This window comes from Prionailurus bengalensis, chromosome A1 (genome assembly GCF_016509475.1).
Source record: "Prionailurus bengalensis isolate Pbe53 chromosome A1, Fcat_Pben_1.1_paternal_pri, whole genome shotgun sequence".
NCBI classification, from domain to species: Eukaryota; Metazoa; Chordata; class Mammalia; order Carnivora; family Felidae; genus Prionailurus; species Prionailurus bengalensis.
In genome coordinates this window covers 229,572,729-229,590,824 of record NC_057343.1, presented here as the reverse complement: position 1 = coordinate 229,590,824, position 18,096 = coordinate 229,572,729, and the positions used below count along the sequence as shown (strand labels likewise).

Genomic DNA, 18,096 nt, shown 5'->3' with positions numbered 1-18,096 from the left:
TGCACCTGCCCTTGCTTCTGACTGGATCATGCACCCCTTTCTCCACCTGCCTGGGTAGATTGCACTTGCCTTCAAATTATCAGTTCAAGTACCATACTGCCCCGCAGGGAGCCTTCCCTGACACCCCTTATACCAGGCTAAGGCTCCCTGACAGCATCCCCACGTTATTTGTGCATAACACTAGCACAGCAAGTCAAGAATTACCAACCGTTAAATGGCCAGATTTCTCATGAATGTTGCACGGCATAAAAACAACTTCGGTGTACTGATAAATTCTTCCTTGGAGCCCCAGGACTAGCACCATGCCTGACACACAGCCCCGGGCATGAACTTAAACGAATGGCTTTTGATCGCGTCCAATGTAATCACTCCACCACGGCACCAGCTGCACTCTAGAAACACCCCACCCAAGTGCGGATCCCGGAGGTCTCTGATTCTCGAGTTCAGCACAACATCTGGCACATGGAAGTCTCTCCCCAAGAGCACGCCAGGATGAATAAGGGAATGGCAGTGAGGGTTTCCGGGGAGCCCCGGAGGACGACCGAACACACTGTCAAACTGGAAGGGCCTCTTTCCCAGGGAATTTGGGGTGAAGCGATGGATCAGGCAGTATCTTCTCCCAGCCGAGAAACGCAACCTCCCTTACGTTGAACGCCTTCTCTTGGGTCCCCCACAACTCCATGACCCTAGAAACTTGTAAGGAGTGTTTCAAAAAAAAAAAAAGGCTTCAATCAAGCATGACGAGCACCAGGGAAGACGATCATGCCAAATACTTCTGAAACCTGATTAAAACAATCAAATCACTGTGGCAATTCTGCTTCGTCAAGGGACTATTTTCTGAGCGATTGGTTTCTTTGTTTCGTTGAATTTCGCAACAGCTAACTTGGCATGTAAAACCATGAATGCTACATACGACGCATCCCTAATCATGTTTACACTGTTCTTCAAATTTACACTTTGGATAGCAAGAAATCACACAATTCTGAAGGCACGTTGGGCCCAAAAGTTTGTTTTTAATCACTAGCTGGGAGTAACCCTATGCAAACACAGCATCAGAGAGCGATTGTACAAAGACAAGGGAAGTTTAAGATATGGCAATTGCCGGCCAGCAGTTAGAATTAGGCAAACCTTTTCATGGAACTTGACAGTTTTGATGTTGTCAAACACATTCAGCAAATGGGCTTGTATCGTGTGTGTGTCTGATGCCTGCCCCAGGATCTCCAGAAGGGCGGGGTCCGAGACAAAGAAGAAGCGAGGAAAGCAAAGACGTTTTTTCTCCAAGTACCTAAGTGGAGAGGAAAAGAGAGGCTTCATAAACACACAAAGCAGGCCTTTCTAGAAATAAACTCATCGGGACGGCGAGAAGGGGGAAGGATTGTGAGACAACCAAATTTTCCCACACACTGTTCGATGTTTTCGTTCTGTGGTTCTTACTAATCTTGCCTAGTAGCATTCCGTATTTGGATGAAAAACAAATATTTTTTCCAGAACTGATAGGAGAGTTTCTTCATCTTTCACGAGTGTAATGCATACCCTTGAGGTAATCTGGAAAAGCTTGTACTTTCTTGGTGGAGGACGGGAGCGATCACACTCAGGGAGTTTTGGAGGGGGTTGGGGGGGGGGTGGTCTTGTTGCAAGCACAGTGCTGTGTCAGCTGAAGGGTGCACCTCATTCTTGGAATTGTATCTTAAAGAATGCAATGACTCCATTACCGAAGCAGAAGGCAAAATCTAGCTCTGAATAAACTGCGTGAAGGGGCCCTGGCACAATTCTCTGCCTCCAGGAATTACTGAAACCCAGAGAATTTTCAACTGTGCTTTTGTTTCTATATTTTGTTTCTATATTTGCTTTACTTTATGGTGTTTCTTTGTGTGACGGATATATTTTTCCTGTTATTTTTTTAACGTTTAATTTTGAGAGAGACAGAGACAGAGTGAGAACAGGGGAGGGGCAGAGAGAGGAGGAGACACAGAATCCGAAGCAGGCTCCGGGCTCCGAGCTGTCAGCACAGCGCCCGATGCGGGGCTCGAACTCACGAACTATGAGAGCATGACCTGAGCCCAAGTCGGACGCTTAACCGAGTCACCCAGGCACCCCTGTTATTTTCATATTAATACCTCTGTACCTTCATTTTCTTGCATCCTTCGATATACTTACTGTAGTTTTCATTGTAATTTGTTTTTGAAACCTTACCAGAAATCCTTTTCAAGTGTGGTCTGTCTGAAAAATTTCTATTCCTTCCCCGCCATGTGTATTATTATTTGTTTCCTGTGTAAAATCATGAGGGAAATATTCTTAGTCCACAGAAGCAGATTCTCTTCATAGGAAGGTAGGATTTTGACCAAGGACACTGTGGACCAGAAGCTGGAGCCAGCTGGTGCCCTTGAGGGCATGCAAGGGGGACACTTGGCTGCCCATACTTGGTCAACTGCTGGACTTCTGTTTTGGTGAATGGTATGCCCAGCATGAGGACAAGAGCTAAATTCCTTGAGACAGAAGACAGGACTTTTTTCAGAGGCTGAAAGAGGCAAAGAAAGGAAGGAAACAGAAGGACAGACTATGCTACAAGAGGTGCTCCGGGTGACGGACGAGCTTTCTGTATGTGGTGTAATCTTCCTCCTGAGCTCTCGTGGAACAATCAGTAAAATACACACTACAAACTACTGCTTTTGGCAATTCGGGTTTATTCACTTTGGGCACGTGAAAAGGCACAAAATCTGGCCTCAAAGAGGGGGCAGGACGACGCTGCCCGAAGAGTCTCTGTTTACATCCCCCTCATTTTCTCAAACTCTTGCTTTTATGCTCGTGTTTGTTTGGGTTTTTTGAACATTTATTTACTTTTGAGAGAGGGAGAGACACAGCATGACTGGGAAAGGGGCAGAGAGACACGGAGACAGAATCCGAAGCAGGCTCTGGGCTCCGAGCTGTCAGCACAGAGCCTGATGCAGGGCTCGAACTCACACACCTTGAGATCACGACCTGAGCCGAAGTCGGATGCTTAACCGACTGAGCCGCCCATGCACCCCTGTGCTCATAGTGTTTTATGTTGTTTGTTTTTAGCTTTTTATTTTCCTTACTTTAAATAGGCTAGTTTTATTTTAAATATCCCAATCCATCTTATTTGTAGAAGCTTGATCTTTATTCTTTATTGAGAAAAGAATTCCTTATTCCTTGTTCTTTTTTTTAATGTGTATTTATTTATTTTGAGAGAGAAAGAGGGTGTGATCAGGGGAGAGGCAGAGAGAGGGACACACAGAATCTGAAGCAGGCTCCAGGCTCTGAGCTGTCAGCACAGAGCCCAACACAGGGCTTGAACTCACCAACCACAAGGTCATAAGCTGAGCTGAAGTCAAACGCTTAATCGACTGATCAAATTTTTGAAATGCTTATGTATTTATTTTGAGAAGAGATAACACAAGCGGGGGAGGGGCAGAGAGAGAGGGAGAGAGAAAACACCAAGCAGGCTCCAAAGTGTCAGCACAGAGCCGCACACAGGGTTCGATCTCACAAACCGTGAGATCACGACCTGACTTGAAATCAAGATTTGGACGCCTAACCGAATGAGACACCCAGGCGCCCCTCACATTTTTCTTTAAATTCTAGTTAGCTAACATGCAGTGCAATATTGGTTTCAGGAGTAGAATTCAGTGATTCATCACTTACATACAACACCCAGGGCTCATTATAACAAGTGCCCTCCTCAGGACCCATCACCCATCTAGCCCATCCCCCATCCACCTCCCTCCATCAACCCTCAGTTTGTTCTCTACCTTTAAGAATCTCTTACGGTTTATTTCCCTCTCTCTTCTTTCTTTTTTATAAAAATTCTTCTTTTGTCAAATGTCCTTCAACAGTTACTTGACTTGATTCAATAATTTTATGAAACATATCAAATCATTGATACCTGAAAACCTATTTTTCTAAAAAGTTATTTTGAAGGATTTGCTTGCAAATGGTTTTGCTTTCAAGTTAACATTTAGGGGCGCCTGGGTGGCGCAGTCGGTTGAGCGTCCGACTTCAGCCAGGTCACGATCTCGCGGTCCGGGAGTTCGAGCCCCGCGTCGGGCTCTGGGCTGATGGCTCGAAGCCTGGAGCCTGCTTCCGATGCTGTGTCTCCCTCTCTCTCTGCCCCTCCCCCGTTCATGCTCTGTCTCTCTCTGTCCCAAAGATAAATAAACGTTGAAAAAAAAATTTTTAAGTTAACATTTAAAGGGTGCTTTACCGACGCTTTAATTGCCTATGATCTTCGTGATTAATAATGTCTTCACAGGACAATTTTCTAAAGGAAAAGTATTAGCATAGGCCCATGGCATAAGCTGTCGGGATGCCCATCACCTAGATTAGAGTAAACTTGCAAATATTTGCCAAGGAAAATCTCGGCCCTAGTTCCACCTCCTACTGAACCTGCCTCCACACGTAGTGGGGGAGACATCCCTCTAGGCATGGTCTTGTTTAGGCTCTTCAACTTTCCTAAAAGCATGCCAACTTCATCACCCTCCCAGCTGAACACCAAAGTCTATGGATTTGTCTTTAACCAGCAGTGCCAGTGGTCTATCACCTAGATTCTTGCCAGGGCTTAACATCCCTCACATTTCACACTGCCCCAGATCCTCTGTTAACTTGGATATACCAGTGATATTCATGACGGAGTTCCTGAAGAGTGTGCAGGCATCCCATCGCGACTTCCCTGGATCAAGCCATTCGATCATAATGCCTCCCACTTGACTCACCCTGGGGTAAAGCAAGTAGGTGAGGATTGTGCTGAGTGTTCCCATTATAGAGAATGCACAATAGAGTATCGTCCAAGGTGTCAATTTAAAACAAACAAACAAAAAAAATGTTGTTTTCCCGAGCAACGGGAACCTTTCATTTTATGCATCGTATGAATGCTATACCTAATCGTACATCACTCTTTCCTTTGTCCCTGGGAAAAAAGCCTTTGGCCTCTGAATCTGAGGTCCATTTATAGCTTCTTTTTGAGACAAGTTTACCATCTTTGGTTTTTATCCTTTCCTTTCACCTTAATTTTCTCATTACTTTGTTCTTTTCTAGCAGCCACCTCAAAAGCCACTTAACCAGCCAAGCATAAGTAAGTAAGCCCCCTCCCTTACATGTTACCATACAGGTGTTTCTTCTATTTTCAGCTCAGTCACGTTTTTGGTTCAAGTTTAAGCAACACCTCTACTTACTTCACAGAGATCCTTCCAAAGTGCCATTTGAGGCTCAGAATTTTAACCACCACCCATGACTCTGAGCACAGCCTGGCTTAGGTGCCCTGGGTTGCTCAGTGCACAAGACAGCTGCCTAGTCACAGGTGGTGTTATAGGTACTGTTGTAGGTCGTGAGAACATGGGGGCGTTGGTATGGGGAGGGGGCATCCATCTCCCAGAGTTAGCCAAGGAGACATCATCACTTAGTTGGAGTTAAAAGCTCAGAATATGTGGCATGTCAGTGTCAATGTACATCTCAGCACAATTAGCATCCCTGATGCTGCTCCCACTCGTGACTACAGATGATCGTGACAGGGACTTTTATGGGTCAACTTGGCTGGGCCACGGTACCCACGTATCTGGTCAAACTTGGTTCCAGATGTTTCTGTGAAGGTTTTCATTTTAAAGTTTATTTACTTATTTTGAGAGAGACAGAGAGAGAGTGAGCAGGGGAGGGGCAGAAAGAGAGAGGAAGAGAGAGAAGTCCAAGCAGGCTCCATGCTGCCAGCTGCAGAGCCTGACACAAGGCTCGAACCCACAAACCATGAGATCATGACCTGAGCCGAAACCAAGAGTCAGATGCTTAACCAACTGAGCCACCAGGCACCCCAGTGTAAAGGTATTTTTAGCTAAGATTAACACTTAATCAGAAGACTTTGAATAAAGCAGATTATCCTTCATAATGTGGGTGGGCCTCAACCAATCAGGCAAAAGACTAAAGAAAAAAAGACTGACAGCCCCTAGAAGAAGGAATTCTGCCAGCAGACTGCCTTTGGGCTTTAACTGAAGCAGGTCATCCCTGTGTCTCCAGGCTGCCAGCCTTCCCTGTAGATTTGAACTTGCCAGTCTCCTCCATCACATCTCTCTCCCTCAGTCTCTCTTCTTCTTCTTCTTCTTCTTCTTCTTCTTCTTCTTCTTCTTCTTCTTCTCTCTCTCTCTCTCTCTCTCTCTCTCTCTCTCTCTCCACCCCCAACCATGTGTGTACACACCCTACTGATTCTGTTTCTCTGGAGAACTCTTACCAGTACATAACCAACAGTTTATCCTAAATTTCTCCATACATACTGACTATTCTAAGATTGAAGGGGGGATATTTAGGGACACCTGGGTAGCTCAGCCAATTAAGTGTCCAACTCTTGATTGTAGCACAGGTCATGATCCCGGGGTCAGGGTATCGAGCCCTGTGCCAGGATCTGTGCTGAATGTGGAGCTTGCTGGAATTCCCACTCACCCCCCTCTGCCCCTCTCCCCTGCTCGTGCTCGCTCGCTCTCTCTCTCTCTCTCTCTCTTTCCCTAAAGTAAAAAATAATTTAAAAAATGGTTAAAGGGGAGATAATTATTTTTTTAATATGAAATTTATTGTCACATTGGCTTCCATACAACACCCAGTGCTCATCCCAACAGGTGCCCTCAATGCCCATCACCCACTTTCCCCTCCCCCCCACCCCCCATCAACCCTCAGTTTATTCTCAGTTTTTAAGAGTCTCTTATGGTTTGCCTCCTTCCCTCTCTGTAACTTTTTTCCCCCTTCCTCTTCCCCATGGTCTTCTGTTAAGTTTCTCAGGATCCACATAAGAGTGAAAGAGAAAGAGGAGATATTTAAAAGCATGTATATTCCAGCTATAATATAAATAAGTCATGGGGATATATTTTACAGCATGGTGACTATAGTTGAAAATACTCTATTTCATATTTGAAAGCTGCTAAGAAAGTAGATCTTGAAAGTTCTCATTACAAGAAAAATAGTTTGTAACTATGCACGTTACGATGGACGTTAACTAGACTTATGGTGGTCATCATTTTGCAATATATACAAATCTCAAACCACTATGTTGCATACCTGAAACTAATGTAATGCTGTATGTCAATTATATCTCAATAAAAATAAAAAATACATAAAATCATGTGTAGTTAACTTTTTTTGGGATATTCACTACTATTCAACATATTTCTGCTTACATGATTTATCTTGATTAGCCAAAGGGAAAGAAAAGAAAAATATATGTTACTCTTGGAATTCACCCCGCCTCCTATACACGTGAGTGTGTGCACGTAAGTGTGTGTGTGTGTGTGTGTGTGTGTGTGTGTATAGATACATGAGGCTCTTGTTTCTGTATAATCTTGACTACTTGTGTCCATTACACTGTTCATGTTGTTCTTGGTTGCACCTCATGAAATATTTTGACTCTTCAGATGCTTATCCAAGAAGAAAATCAGGGAAGTAGCTGTATCCGTTTTAAAAGGCAAGGACTATATGAGAATTTGCAAGACTTTGTCCCAGTGGATGGAAGAAGCCCTGAGTCCTATTATTCCAACATCAGAACAAATCCAGCAAGGGCTTGGAGATAATATGAGACTCCAAGCTACCGGTTTTATCTATGCAACAACATCAGACACGAATTACGTTTTAGCAAAAGAAAATCAATATGGCTAATGCTGTCTAGTCCCTCTGATCCCTTTCATCTCTAGGACGCTAAGGGGGCCTTCACAGAGCCAGTAAACTTACCCAGTGAGGGATTTCTGGCACATTTCCAACTGGTCCAGCAAGTGCGGTAACAGCTGCCCCATGGTCTCATCTCCAACACAACACTGAACCACATTTGGCATTTCATGAGCCCGAGTCATAATCTTCACCCAAGATTTATCGATGTTGGAAAAGCGCTTGGCTTCCTACAAGAGCGAGGTAACAAAGCCCACTTGGACACATCTGTGATCTCAAGGAAAGCGCATCTCACATACCTTCTGCTGAGGCCAGATTTCTCCCCAGTCTGGATATCCCAACTTTACATGCCTAAAATGTCACACATGTTCTATTTCGATTCTCCTTTTGCACCATCCCACCCCCTTTCTTAAATAAGGTCCCCCCATTATGTTAACTGAAAGCAGAAGACAGACACAGAAATGAAAATACAATATGAGACAGCTTGGAAGAGAAAAGCACTCCCAAGTGTTTTTGCCAGTTATCCCTAAATGAAGTGAATTTTATGTTTTTCAAGTTTTCTACACTGAGCACTGAATTGTTTGTATATTTAGAAATGAAAACATTTAAAAATAAGATACAAAACTAATTACGGTATAACCCTAATACTGTGAAATTTTTAAACATAGATTTTTTTTTTTCAGAAAAAAAATTGAAAATGCGCAGAGGACTTTGAGAGAATAGAAATAAGGTTTTCCTTCTTCCCTAAAACTTTCTGTAGTTTACCAATAAGCATGTACTATCAAATATGAGAGCAAGAGACCCCACCGAGTTCCTTGAATATTGAATGTGAAAGTTGCCAGTATTACATCCAATTTGAGATTCCCCACCACCCAGCAAGAAGAAAAACATGCCCAAATGTAAAAGCAGAAATAAAGAAATAAGTAAATAAATACTTAAAGTTTCAGTGTGTGGATACATTCCACCGGTAGGTGAAAAATACATCGGCTAACAGACCCATCCTCTGTAATGAAACTGAAAACTCACCACAGGGACAGCTAGGAAGACTGAGCAAAAAAAACACTCAACACAACCGTGTTTCTGAAACTCAAATATATCATTAAAACATTATAATTCTGCAAACGATGTAAGGTAGTTGAATAAGAATCCTTGAGATTTGGTAAGAAAAATGTTTTTGATAAAAATTTCAAAATACTACACTCCATATTCCCCATAAGATGATTAAATTTGATGAGATAAAAACATGTTCCACAGTCTTGAGAAGAGGGCCTTTTTGTTCTGGAGTTTCTTTTTTCTGCCTGTTTCCACCCCCCCCCCCCCCCCAGTTTTCCAGTACAGATATAATTGGGTGAATTATATAGCGTGAGTTGTTTTAAACTGTCAGTAGTAACAGAACAAATTATCCTGCCATTGTCGAGATAACTACGCCATAATTCCGCACTCCTCCCAAATTCTACCTTCAAATTACCTAAAGTGTATCAATTATGCAGACATTCCTTTTCTTTTTTAACCCTCTGTTTCCCACAAAACCACACGGTTTTGTAGACTTCACACCCTTACTTTTCCACAATCGCTCTCTCCTTATAAAACAGTTCAACAACAACAACAAAAACGTTGGGGAGGGTGTGGCTCCAGAGAAATTGAAGTATTATTGCATTTTTGAAGGAATTATTGGTTATTAGAGAATTCTCTGAGTTAAAACCCTGATGAAACCATAAGGAAAATTCTGAAACCTTGGGAAGCTGCTTGGCAATATCTCCTCCCACAAAGACAGCTTCTAAGTAAATCCACAAGTTCTGCACCATCATCCAGCTCTCAATGATGTCTGTTGAGTTGGAAAGGTACTGCACCCATTTTTGGATCTGGGCCTTGAACGGCATATTGTACCTAAAATGAAAAATACAGTCAGCATTTGGGAGGCTTTTTTGGTGTTTTCTTTTTTATTGTTGTTTTCAAACTAAAAGATTTTATTTAATCCTAATTTTTACCTGTTTCTTTACAACTGGGATTATGTTGTGCTGGTTTTGAAAATGATGCTACTTGGGGCACCCGGGAGGCTCAGTCAGGTCAGCATCTAGCCCTTAATTTTAGCTCAGGTCATGACCTCACGGTTCATGGGATCGAGCCCTGCGTCGGGCTCTGGGCTAACAGTGCAGAGCCTGCTTGGGATTCTCTCTGCCCCTCCACGATTCTTTCTCACACATTCTCTCTCTCTCTCTCTCTCTCTCTCTCTCAAATAAATAAACTTATTTTTTTTAGTGATGCTACCAAGTGACTAAATCATCATCATTTACTGGACATTGTTCGACTTTTCCTGTTTTGATCCAGAGCATAAACAGGTGGGAGGGAGATGGGTCATCTGAGAAGCAGATCAGGCATTAGACTTGATTCCACACAACTGCTAGAGTAATAAAATTGGGGTCATTGTTGCTACAGCCAAGCGAGTAATAGCCTCTCTGCTGACCTTTGGTGTCTACTCCAGGGACTCTCTCTGGTTTCTCACATACTATGGGGCAATTACAGAGACACTGGTGGGGATCAAACAACCAATTCAATTTTCAAACATGTTAATACCTGCAATCTCTCTCTAGCCTCCCCCTTTCTGGGTCTCTTTCCAACTTCCCAGCCACTCAAAACCACCCACTCGCGCGCGTGTGCGTGTGCTTGTGTGTGTGTATGTGTTAGGGATCATGCATGTCTACGTGTAATACTCTGATAGTCACTCTTTAGTCTCTCCTATAGTTGATCTATCTTCCCTTTTTCATTCTTGAGAGAGAAACGGATCATGGCCTTCCAGTGTTTTTTTCCTTTTCTCTTTAGATATAGGACCCCATTTCTACCTAGAAACGTAAGTGCCCAGTTAAAATACTGAATTTCCCAGCCTCCTCTGCAGCAACGGGCAGGGCCGGGACTAAGTTCCACATCAGTAGCTCCCAACCTTGGCTGTACTTTGGGGACATCCAGCAGACATTAAAAACTACTTGGGCCTGGGCACCGGGGTGGCTCCGTCGGTTGAGCATCCGACTTCGGCTCGGGTCATGATCTCGCGGTTTATGAGATCGAGCCCCACGCGGAGCTCTGTGCTGACAGCTCGGAGCCTGGAGCCTGCTTCCGATTCTGTGTCTCCCTCTCTCTCTGACCCTCCCCCACTCATGCTCTGTCACTCTCTCTGTCCAAAATAAATAAACATTAAAAAAAAAAAAAAAACCCTACTCAGGACTGCCTGGGTCCCACCCCCAAGAGACTCCAATTGAATCAGTGTGAGATGTGGCCCAGGCACTGGGATTTAAGTTCCCCAGGCGTCCAGTAAACAGCCAAGTGAGGACCACTCTCTTGGGTAAGAAGTGGGTGGCAGCATTGTATGGAAGGGGAAGTAAGGGGAAGGGCCACCCCTGGAAAAGACAGAAGGGTGAGCCTGATAAAGCTTAGGTCCCTGATGATGAGGTGGAGCCTGTTCTCTACCCTGAACCATCAACCTTGGAGCTTCTTTTACGTGGGAGCCGCATAAACTTCAGTTTTGTGCAGGCAATGTTTCACGAGGTGCTTCTATTATTTGCAGACAAAATTCTAGTAATTGTACTCCCTGTCACTGTTTTTCCTTTTTCTTTGCCCTTAGGGATCCCTCCATTCCAAAAGACTATGGACTTAAATCTTTCTCAAATATTAGTCATGTTCATTAATAAAATTTTCATTCCCACAGTCCTAATTGTGAAACAGACTGTTTTAATATTCCACATCTTTCTGGGTTTTTTTTTTTTTAATTTATGATTTTCACTACAATGCGGTTCCATAGCAACAGAGAACACTGTTTGATTTGCTCTTCTGTCCATAGCACCTAGAAAAGTGTATGGCACATAGTAGGTGTTCAATACATTTGTACTGAATACGTGTTCCTCACACAACTCTCATCTGTGGATTCACTGCCATCGGTAAGGACAGTTTCCCCATCCCTAACATAGTAATTTTTACTTAATTTGTATGTGTTCATTTTCTACCTCCCTAGGATGTGTTATTTTCCATCTGTCCTTCATTTATTTGGGTATGAATAGCAACCAAATTCATTCAAACTCACCAAATCCTAAGTACTTCAGAGTCAAGGTCACCAATGGTCTAAATCTCTAAGACCGAATTTTATATCCCATATTACTCACTTCAAACATTTGGGTGTACCAAGCAAAAGTGAAGAAGAGAAATTTTTATCAAACAGTATTAAGTGGTTATTAATCCCTACATTAAACTTATTCATATACATATACACACAGAAGAGACTGACGTTCGAAAGACAGAATGCAGTAAACTCGTATCTCAATGATACCCACATGCTACACAATTATTATATATCTGAGAAGATCCTGGTGAACAAAAAATTATTTCAGGAGGAGCAAAGGGAAGCAAGGAACCAAGGAAATGTTAAGCTCATGAGTCTAAGGCATGTGCATCCAAAGCATGATGGTTTTGCAGTTAACTGTCAAACAGAAGTGTTAGACTCGTATCGGTCTGTGCTGTTTTATTTCTCTTTATGAATTAAATTCACTCTCTATCTTAATCTGTCATCTCATTAAAGTATGTACACAACTAAGAGTTTCTAGTCCACAGATGTTGGCACAACGATTTCCCAAGTAGAACGATTATTCTGAAGCTCAGCCTAATTTCCCCTGGACTCCGGAGCCTGTCAAGCTGTCAGCTGTGCGGTGAGGCTTGTCAGCTGCAAAGTTGAAATGTTCCGCAAGATCCAAGTGGCTAATTACATGTTGCATTATTTTGTCCAGTTGATGGTCTCAGACACATCGCACAGTAGAGGATAATGAAACAAAAACAGCATTACACATGCTGTGCCAAGGGCTAAAATTAAAACACGGACTTTTAATGTTAAATAAATTGTATGGGGGCCATTGCTGCATTGTTTAATTTTAATTTCCCTTAAAACGTTTGTTGCGGTGGTTCCCACATCTCAGGGGAAAGATGGACGGACTTCCTACCTGTTGCTCAGCAGAGAGCCTAGCAACATCAAGCTGTCCTCCATGCTGGTGATGATTTCTGAGGTGCTGTCTCCCCGCAAGAGGAGCTCTCCACGGGCTTTAAAGCTGCCAAATGTGAATGTTTTGCTGTCCCACTCGTTCATCACTTGCTTCAGCTTGTGCTCGATGTCTCTCTCTTTCACCGCACTGATACAGATGTCCTATTAAAATTGCAAGCTCTAGCTTTACCACATGAAAGTCACACGTCCTTCGTGAACAGTCCAGATTCAGCAGAGGTCCTAGCCTCCCTATTTGCTTCATACGTATCTAAAAATACTTTTCCCGCCCAGCTCTAAAATGCAATATGACAAATGGTGTATATGCATATAGATCGAGATTTAGGGAGAGAGATGAAGATGTATTACTAAATAACAGAACCTTAGTTTGTAAAATTCCCCACCAAACTCTTCCAGAGAGAAAGATGACAGAAAAGGTACGCAACAACGGAACACCGTGAGAAAGGACATCCTGACATTTGTGACAACGTGGGTAGACCTTGAGGGCATTAGGCTGAGATAAGTCAGACAAGTAAAAATACCATATGCTATCCCTTGTATGTGGAATCCCTTATATGTGGAACCCTCAAAAACACAGAGGGTAGAGTGATAGTTACCAGAGGCCAGGGATGGGGGAAGAGATGAGATGTTGGAAATCTAACACACAGTACAGTGATAATAGACAACAAAACTGTATCATAAATATTAAACTTCCTAATAGACTAGAGCTTAATTGCTACCACCACTAGAAGAAATGATCAGTATGTGACATAACCCAGGTGTTAGCTAACACTCCAATGGCAATCATGCCACAATATAAATGTGTCAAACCAATATGTTATATACCTTCAACTTACACAATGTTATATGTCAATTATATCTCCATTTGGATTAAAAAACACACACATGTGTGATAACCTTGTAAATTTTGAAACTCTAATCAAAGACCCAAAATTTAATGTGTCTCTGATTTAACTCTAGAGCCAAATCAATGCGGTATGAGAGGAGAAAATGAAGAGAAACCTGACTTCTCCCAGGTCTCCCTCCACTTTCCCAGTCTCCTCTGCAGCCACACTTTTTCCTGGACCATTAGTCAAGCCCCATCCTTGCCTCTTCTCGTCTCATGCTGCACTCCCTCTCTGCATGAGCTCATCTATGCCCACCCAGTCTGTAACCTCTTGTATCTCCCGGTAAGACCCCCATCCATTTGCCTATTGGGCCTCTGTGTTTGGATCTAACCAAGGGAATCCTAAACACATTCTGTGAAATATCAAACTCATGCCCCAAATTAAGCTCTTTGCATTTGTCGCTCAACTGATTCCCTTCCAATAATTCCCTATCTCCGTGATGAGCACCATCATCCACCTTGATCTCTCAGCAGGAAATCTAAGGTTTACCCTAGATCGTTTCTCCTACCATGTTCCCTCTCTTGCCAGATTCTACCCGGCTCTACCTTCTAATGATCTCGTTGATCTTTTCCCCCTTCTCCAGCTTCACTACCTGCCCCCTCATCCAACACACCATTCATTGTCTCTTGTCTGGGATATTCTTATAATCCCCTAGTTGGTTTTCCCATCATTCTCACTTGCCCTCCCCCAATCCTTTCTCCACACAGTTACCACAGTGATCTTTAGAAAATGCAAATCTAACCATGTCATCTCTGCTCAAAATATATCTCCCAGACGACTCCCCATTGGTCTCTCCACCCTGGTGTTCCCTCTGGTTCCCAAACACACTTCAGACCCTTCACACATGCTGTTCCACATGCCTGACATTGTCTTCTTTGCCCTTTCCAAGTCCCTCAGCCTCACCACACGTGCACATTCCCTCCCCAGCAGTCATGGGCATGTGTCCCAACTTCCCTACCTTTACCACCCCATCACCCCAAACAGGTCAAGCCCATTACTATGGGCTGTCATAGAACAGATGCTTTTTACTTCAATGGTATTTACCACATTGTGTAACTATACCCTTATTTGTGTAATTATTTAACTATGCAAGTTATGTAATGATCTATGAATGAAGGAAAGCATCAGTATGTCCCCAGCACTCAACACAGAACCTGTCACGTAAACATGTGTGGAAGGAATGAATAGCTGGATGCCCAGAAGAGTTTTAATTGTCCTGGTATGGTTTACTGGTCCAACATTCCATAATGTAGGAATACTGTCAAAATAAACCCCATGAGACCTTCCAATCTCCCACCACATCGGGTAATCCTATGAACTGTACCTCTATTTCTTCTTTGTATTTCAGAAGAGGTGCCTCCATGATATTTCTTAACTTAAAAGTTTCATTCCCCACATCCAGATTATGGCCAGTGAGAGCAGCTATCCTTTCCCAGTGCCTGTCCATCATGGCCTTACTGGCCATGTGCTCCAGGAGTGGGCAACACTCACTGAAATCATCAATGGTCTTCTTCAGATCCAAGAAAGCCTGCCAGTCCTTCAAGGCCCGGGGCAGCTTCCGACACCTGCAAAGGGAGTCACCGTGAATGGTCATTCAAAGAGGAGCCTGAGTGTCTCCACTCCAAGCTTGTCTACTAGCAGTCTCTCAAAAAACAGTCATTTCAAATACCTACCACACTTTCATATCTCATGATTCAAATGATATCTGTTAATCTAACATATTTTTACATTAGAGAAAACTGCTCCTCCCAATTGGGAAAGTTTGGTGTTTTGTTTTGTTTTTTCAATTCCCTCGTAACACTTAGCTAGGTAAAAAGGCATTATTTTAAATGACGGAGGTGCCTCCCAATTCAATTCAATTCTACAAACATGTATTGAGATCCTCCTAAGTACAAAGCACAGCGGAGTGTATCAGGCTGACAACCAAAAAACACAACAAATGACCCTGTATTTTCTTTGGGTTCAACACTTAAATCATAGGGCTCTTGCTTTTATTACAGGAAGTCATCTCACATAAACTTCAAATGTTTGATAAGTGTAATATAAAGAGAGATCAGCTCCCTCCAGGATGCAGAAGAACCCCTGACAAAATTCATCCAGGTTTAAAGGACGCATTTGTCTTACCACGTACACACAGGGGTAATTAATAAATAGCGTCTGACAAGGGTGACGTCAACGGACAACAGCAATGCAGCCTGATGTGCTTTCAAAACATCTGGGAGTGAAAAGAGAACTTGACAGTCTATCAAAGAAGAAAGCATTTAAGATTCAATAGCTCGGGGCATGCTAAACATTTAATTTCTCACCTGTTCTGGAACTCTGAAAGTTCATTGTTGATTTTTTCAATATTCACTTCCGACCAAAGCATCTCATGATAGCTATTTACAGTTTCTATGACGCTGTTGTATAGAGAGTATATTTTCTGTAGAAGATTTAATTGCTTCTTTATTTCAAGAAGCTGAGGATACGGAGTAACTGGCAGTCCAAAGAGCGCCTCTCCTCCAGTATAGGTGATGTATTTCCGATAGATATTATCAAATTGATTCTAAAGAAAACACCAGTGAAAACTCAGCGAGATGATTTGCACATGAATAAACAGGTAAACTTAAAAACTGGCAAATAAGCAAACGTATGATTTCAGAGCACATGTAAATAAGAATAGTAAATAACTATAGTTGATTAAATAGACACCATCTCCAAATATAATTATCCCAAATCACAATTTTTAAAAATATTCCACAATAGGCTTTTCTATATTAAGGGGAAAAAATGTATGTGTCTAAAACATGTTAAGGTTTTGGTTGTGTAGAAGGTCATAGAAACCAAAAAGATTACCTGAAATATGATAAGCCTATCACTGGCTTCCTGGGGTTTTAAGCCACTAGCCATTGGACCATTCTGAAACAAAAAGTTAAACACAAAATAAAAGAAAGTGTTGTATTCAAATTTCATGAGCTCAAAGTATATGCACATCAAAGCTAGTTTTCATTCACGTCACATCAATGTTAGGAAACGTCGTTCTTTGATTGTAGAAAAGGACTCAGGAAAGTGACTCATTTGGAAATATTTTCAAGTAAAAAAAGCCCAGTTAATACCACACCTTCTAATTTCAGGAAATTCTTAAAATTAAAAATGAGTACTTCTCATTTCTTAGGCGACCAGGCGAGGAAGGGTCCGTAAGCAGTCTATAGGAAGCATGTATCATGCCTGGTTTTGAACTAAAACACCAATGCCACGGAACTCACAGCTTTTAGCATTCTAATATTTATTTGCAGAGTGACATAGAATCTTAACATTCCAGTCGGGCTTTCCTACATTAGAACGCCTTCAATACGTGGACTTCTGTGCTGCTTCATCCATGTTAGTGCATGGATCCAACCTCATAACTTCGTTAACTTTGTGGTCTTGTGTGTTCCTACTTAACAGGTACAAACTGTACCCTTCGCATATTTCCTTTCTCTAGTGTATTAGGATCGGTTAGAAGTGGGTCTTAGTGCACATACTCCTAGTGCAGAAGAGTCTGCACTAAAACTCATAAATGAAGGACTAAAACAGGAACGGCATCTGTCTCGTCCACGTTGGTGTGTTCCGCACCAAGGGCAGTGCCTGCCACACGCTGGGTGCTCTACAGTGTTTGTGGAACTAGGGAAAGCTGCAGAAGGATGACATTTAACCACATGTGAACAGGATTTGGCCACACAAAGTTACAAAGCTACCAAACAACTTCAGGAACAGACCAATGATATAATTAGGATTGCACTTTTAGATTCCTCATTTCCTGGATTGCTCTCATGAAAATGAAACTCCCATTTCATTCATGAAACTCTCTAGGGAGAGTCATGAAACTTGGCATAGAATCTTTATGCACTTTGCCGGCTCTATTGACTCTTCCCAAAAATACAAACAGGAAAAACCAGAGTTGTACCAAATCATAGTCCAAGTAGAAGTGGTGACAGTCTCGGAGGAAGACCTCCACGGTACTAATTAGCTCCTTCCTGAAACGCGGCTGCAGTGAGACTAATTCGTTCTGAACTTCACTGGCACGTGTCAGAAGCTTCTCCCAAGAATAGCGCAGAGTATCAACTTTGTCCATCTCTTCCTTCGTTATGAGAAGACCGTATTTGTTAAGCAGGGCATAGGATTCCTACACAAAAGAAGGAAAATGTAATTTCTGCTGGTCAGATGCGTAAATCTACTCACTCACTTATTAAAGTGATAGAATGGAAAAGATCAGTATGATAGGGAAACTACCCCAAGAGTTCTTTCCTTCTTGCAAACCATAAAAGCTTAAATGAGCAACCGGGCCCCTAAGCTTCAGTTTCCTCTACGATAAAATGAGAAAATTCCTGGCTGCTTCACAGGATTTTTGTGAATATCCACAAATATCATTTTAAATGAATTTCAAAAACTATAAACCATTATGCAAATAAAAGGTATTTTTATTTAGGCCCCTAAGTTGTATTTCAAGACTTCGAGATGAAAAACATAAGATAATCTAACTGCTAATATTAGCATAATAAAATA

The 18,096-nt window shown here is 42.3% G+C and overlaps 1 protein-coding gene across 1 annotated transcript in view; it reads right to left on the bottom strand.

Annotated features, from left to right (window-relative positions):
• Positions 1-18,096, bottom strand: part of DNAH5 (dynein axonemal heavy chain 5) — a 229,815-nt gene that overhangs the window by 145,554 nt on the left and 66,165 nt on the right. The window contains exons 25-32 of the mRNA XM_043574233.1: positions 17,498-17,716; positions 16,408-16,470; positions 15,879-16,117; positions 14,897-15,137; positions 12,630-12,829; positions 9,384-9,537; positions 7,717-7,880; positions 1,129-1,285 (exon numbers count right to left, since the gene is read on the bottom strand). Coding sequence (XP_043430168.1) covers positions 1,129-1,285; positions 7,717-7,880; positions 9,384-9,537; positions 12,630-12,829; positions 14,897-15,137; positions 15,879-16,117; positions 16,408-16,470; positions 17,498-17,716 — 1,437 coding nt within the window. The remainder of the gene's footprint in view (positions 1-1,128; positions 1,286-7,716; positions 7,881-9,383; positions 9,538-12,629; positions 12,830-14,896; positions 15,138-15,878; positions 16,118-16,407; positions 16,471-17,497; positions 17,717-18,096) is intronic.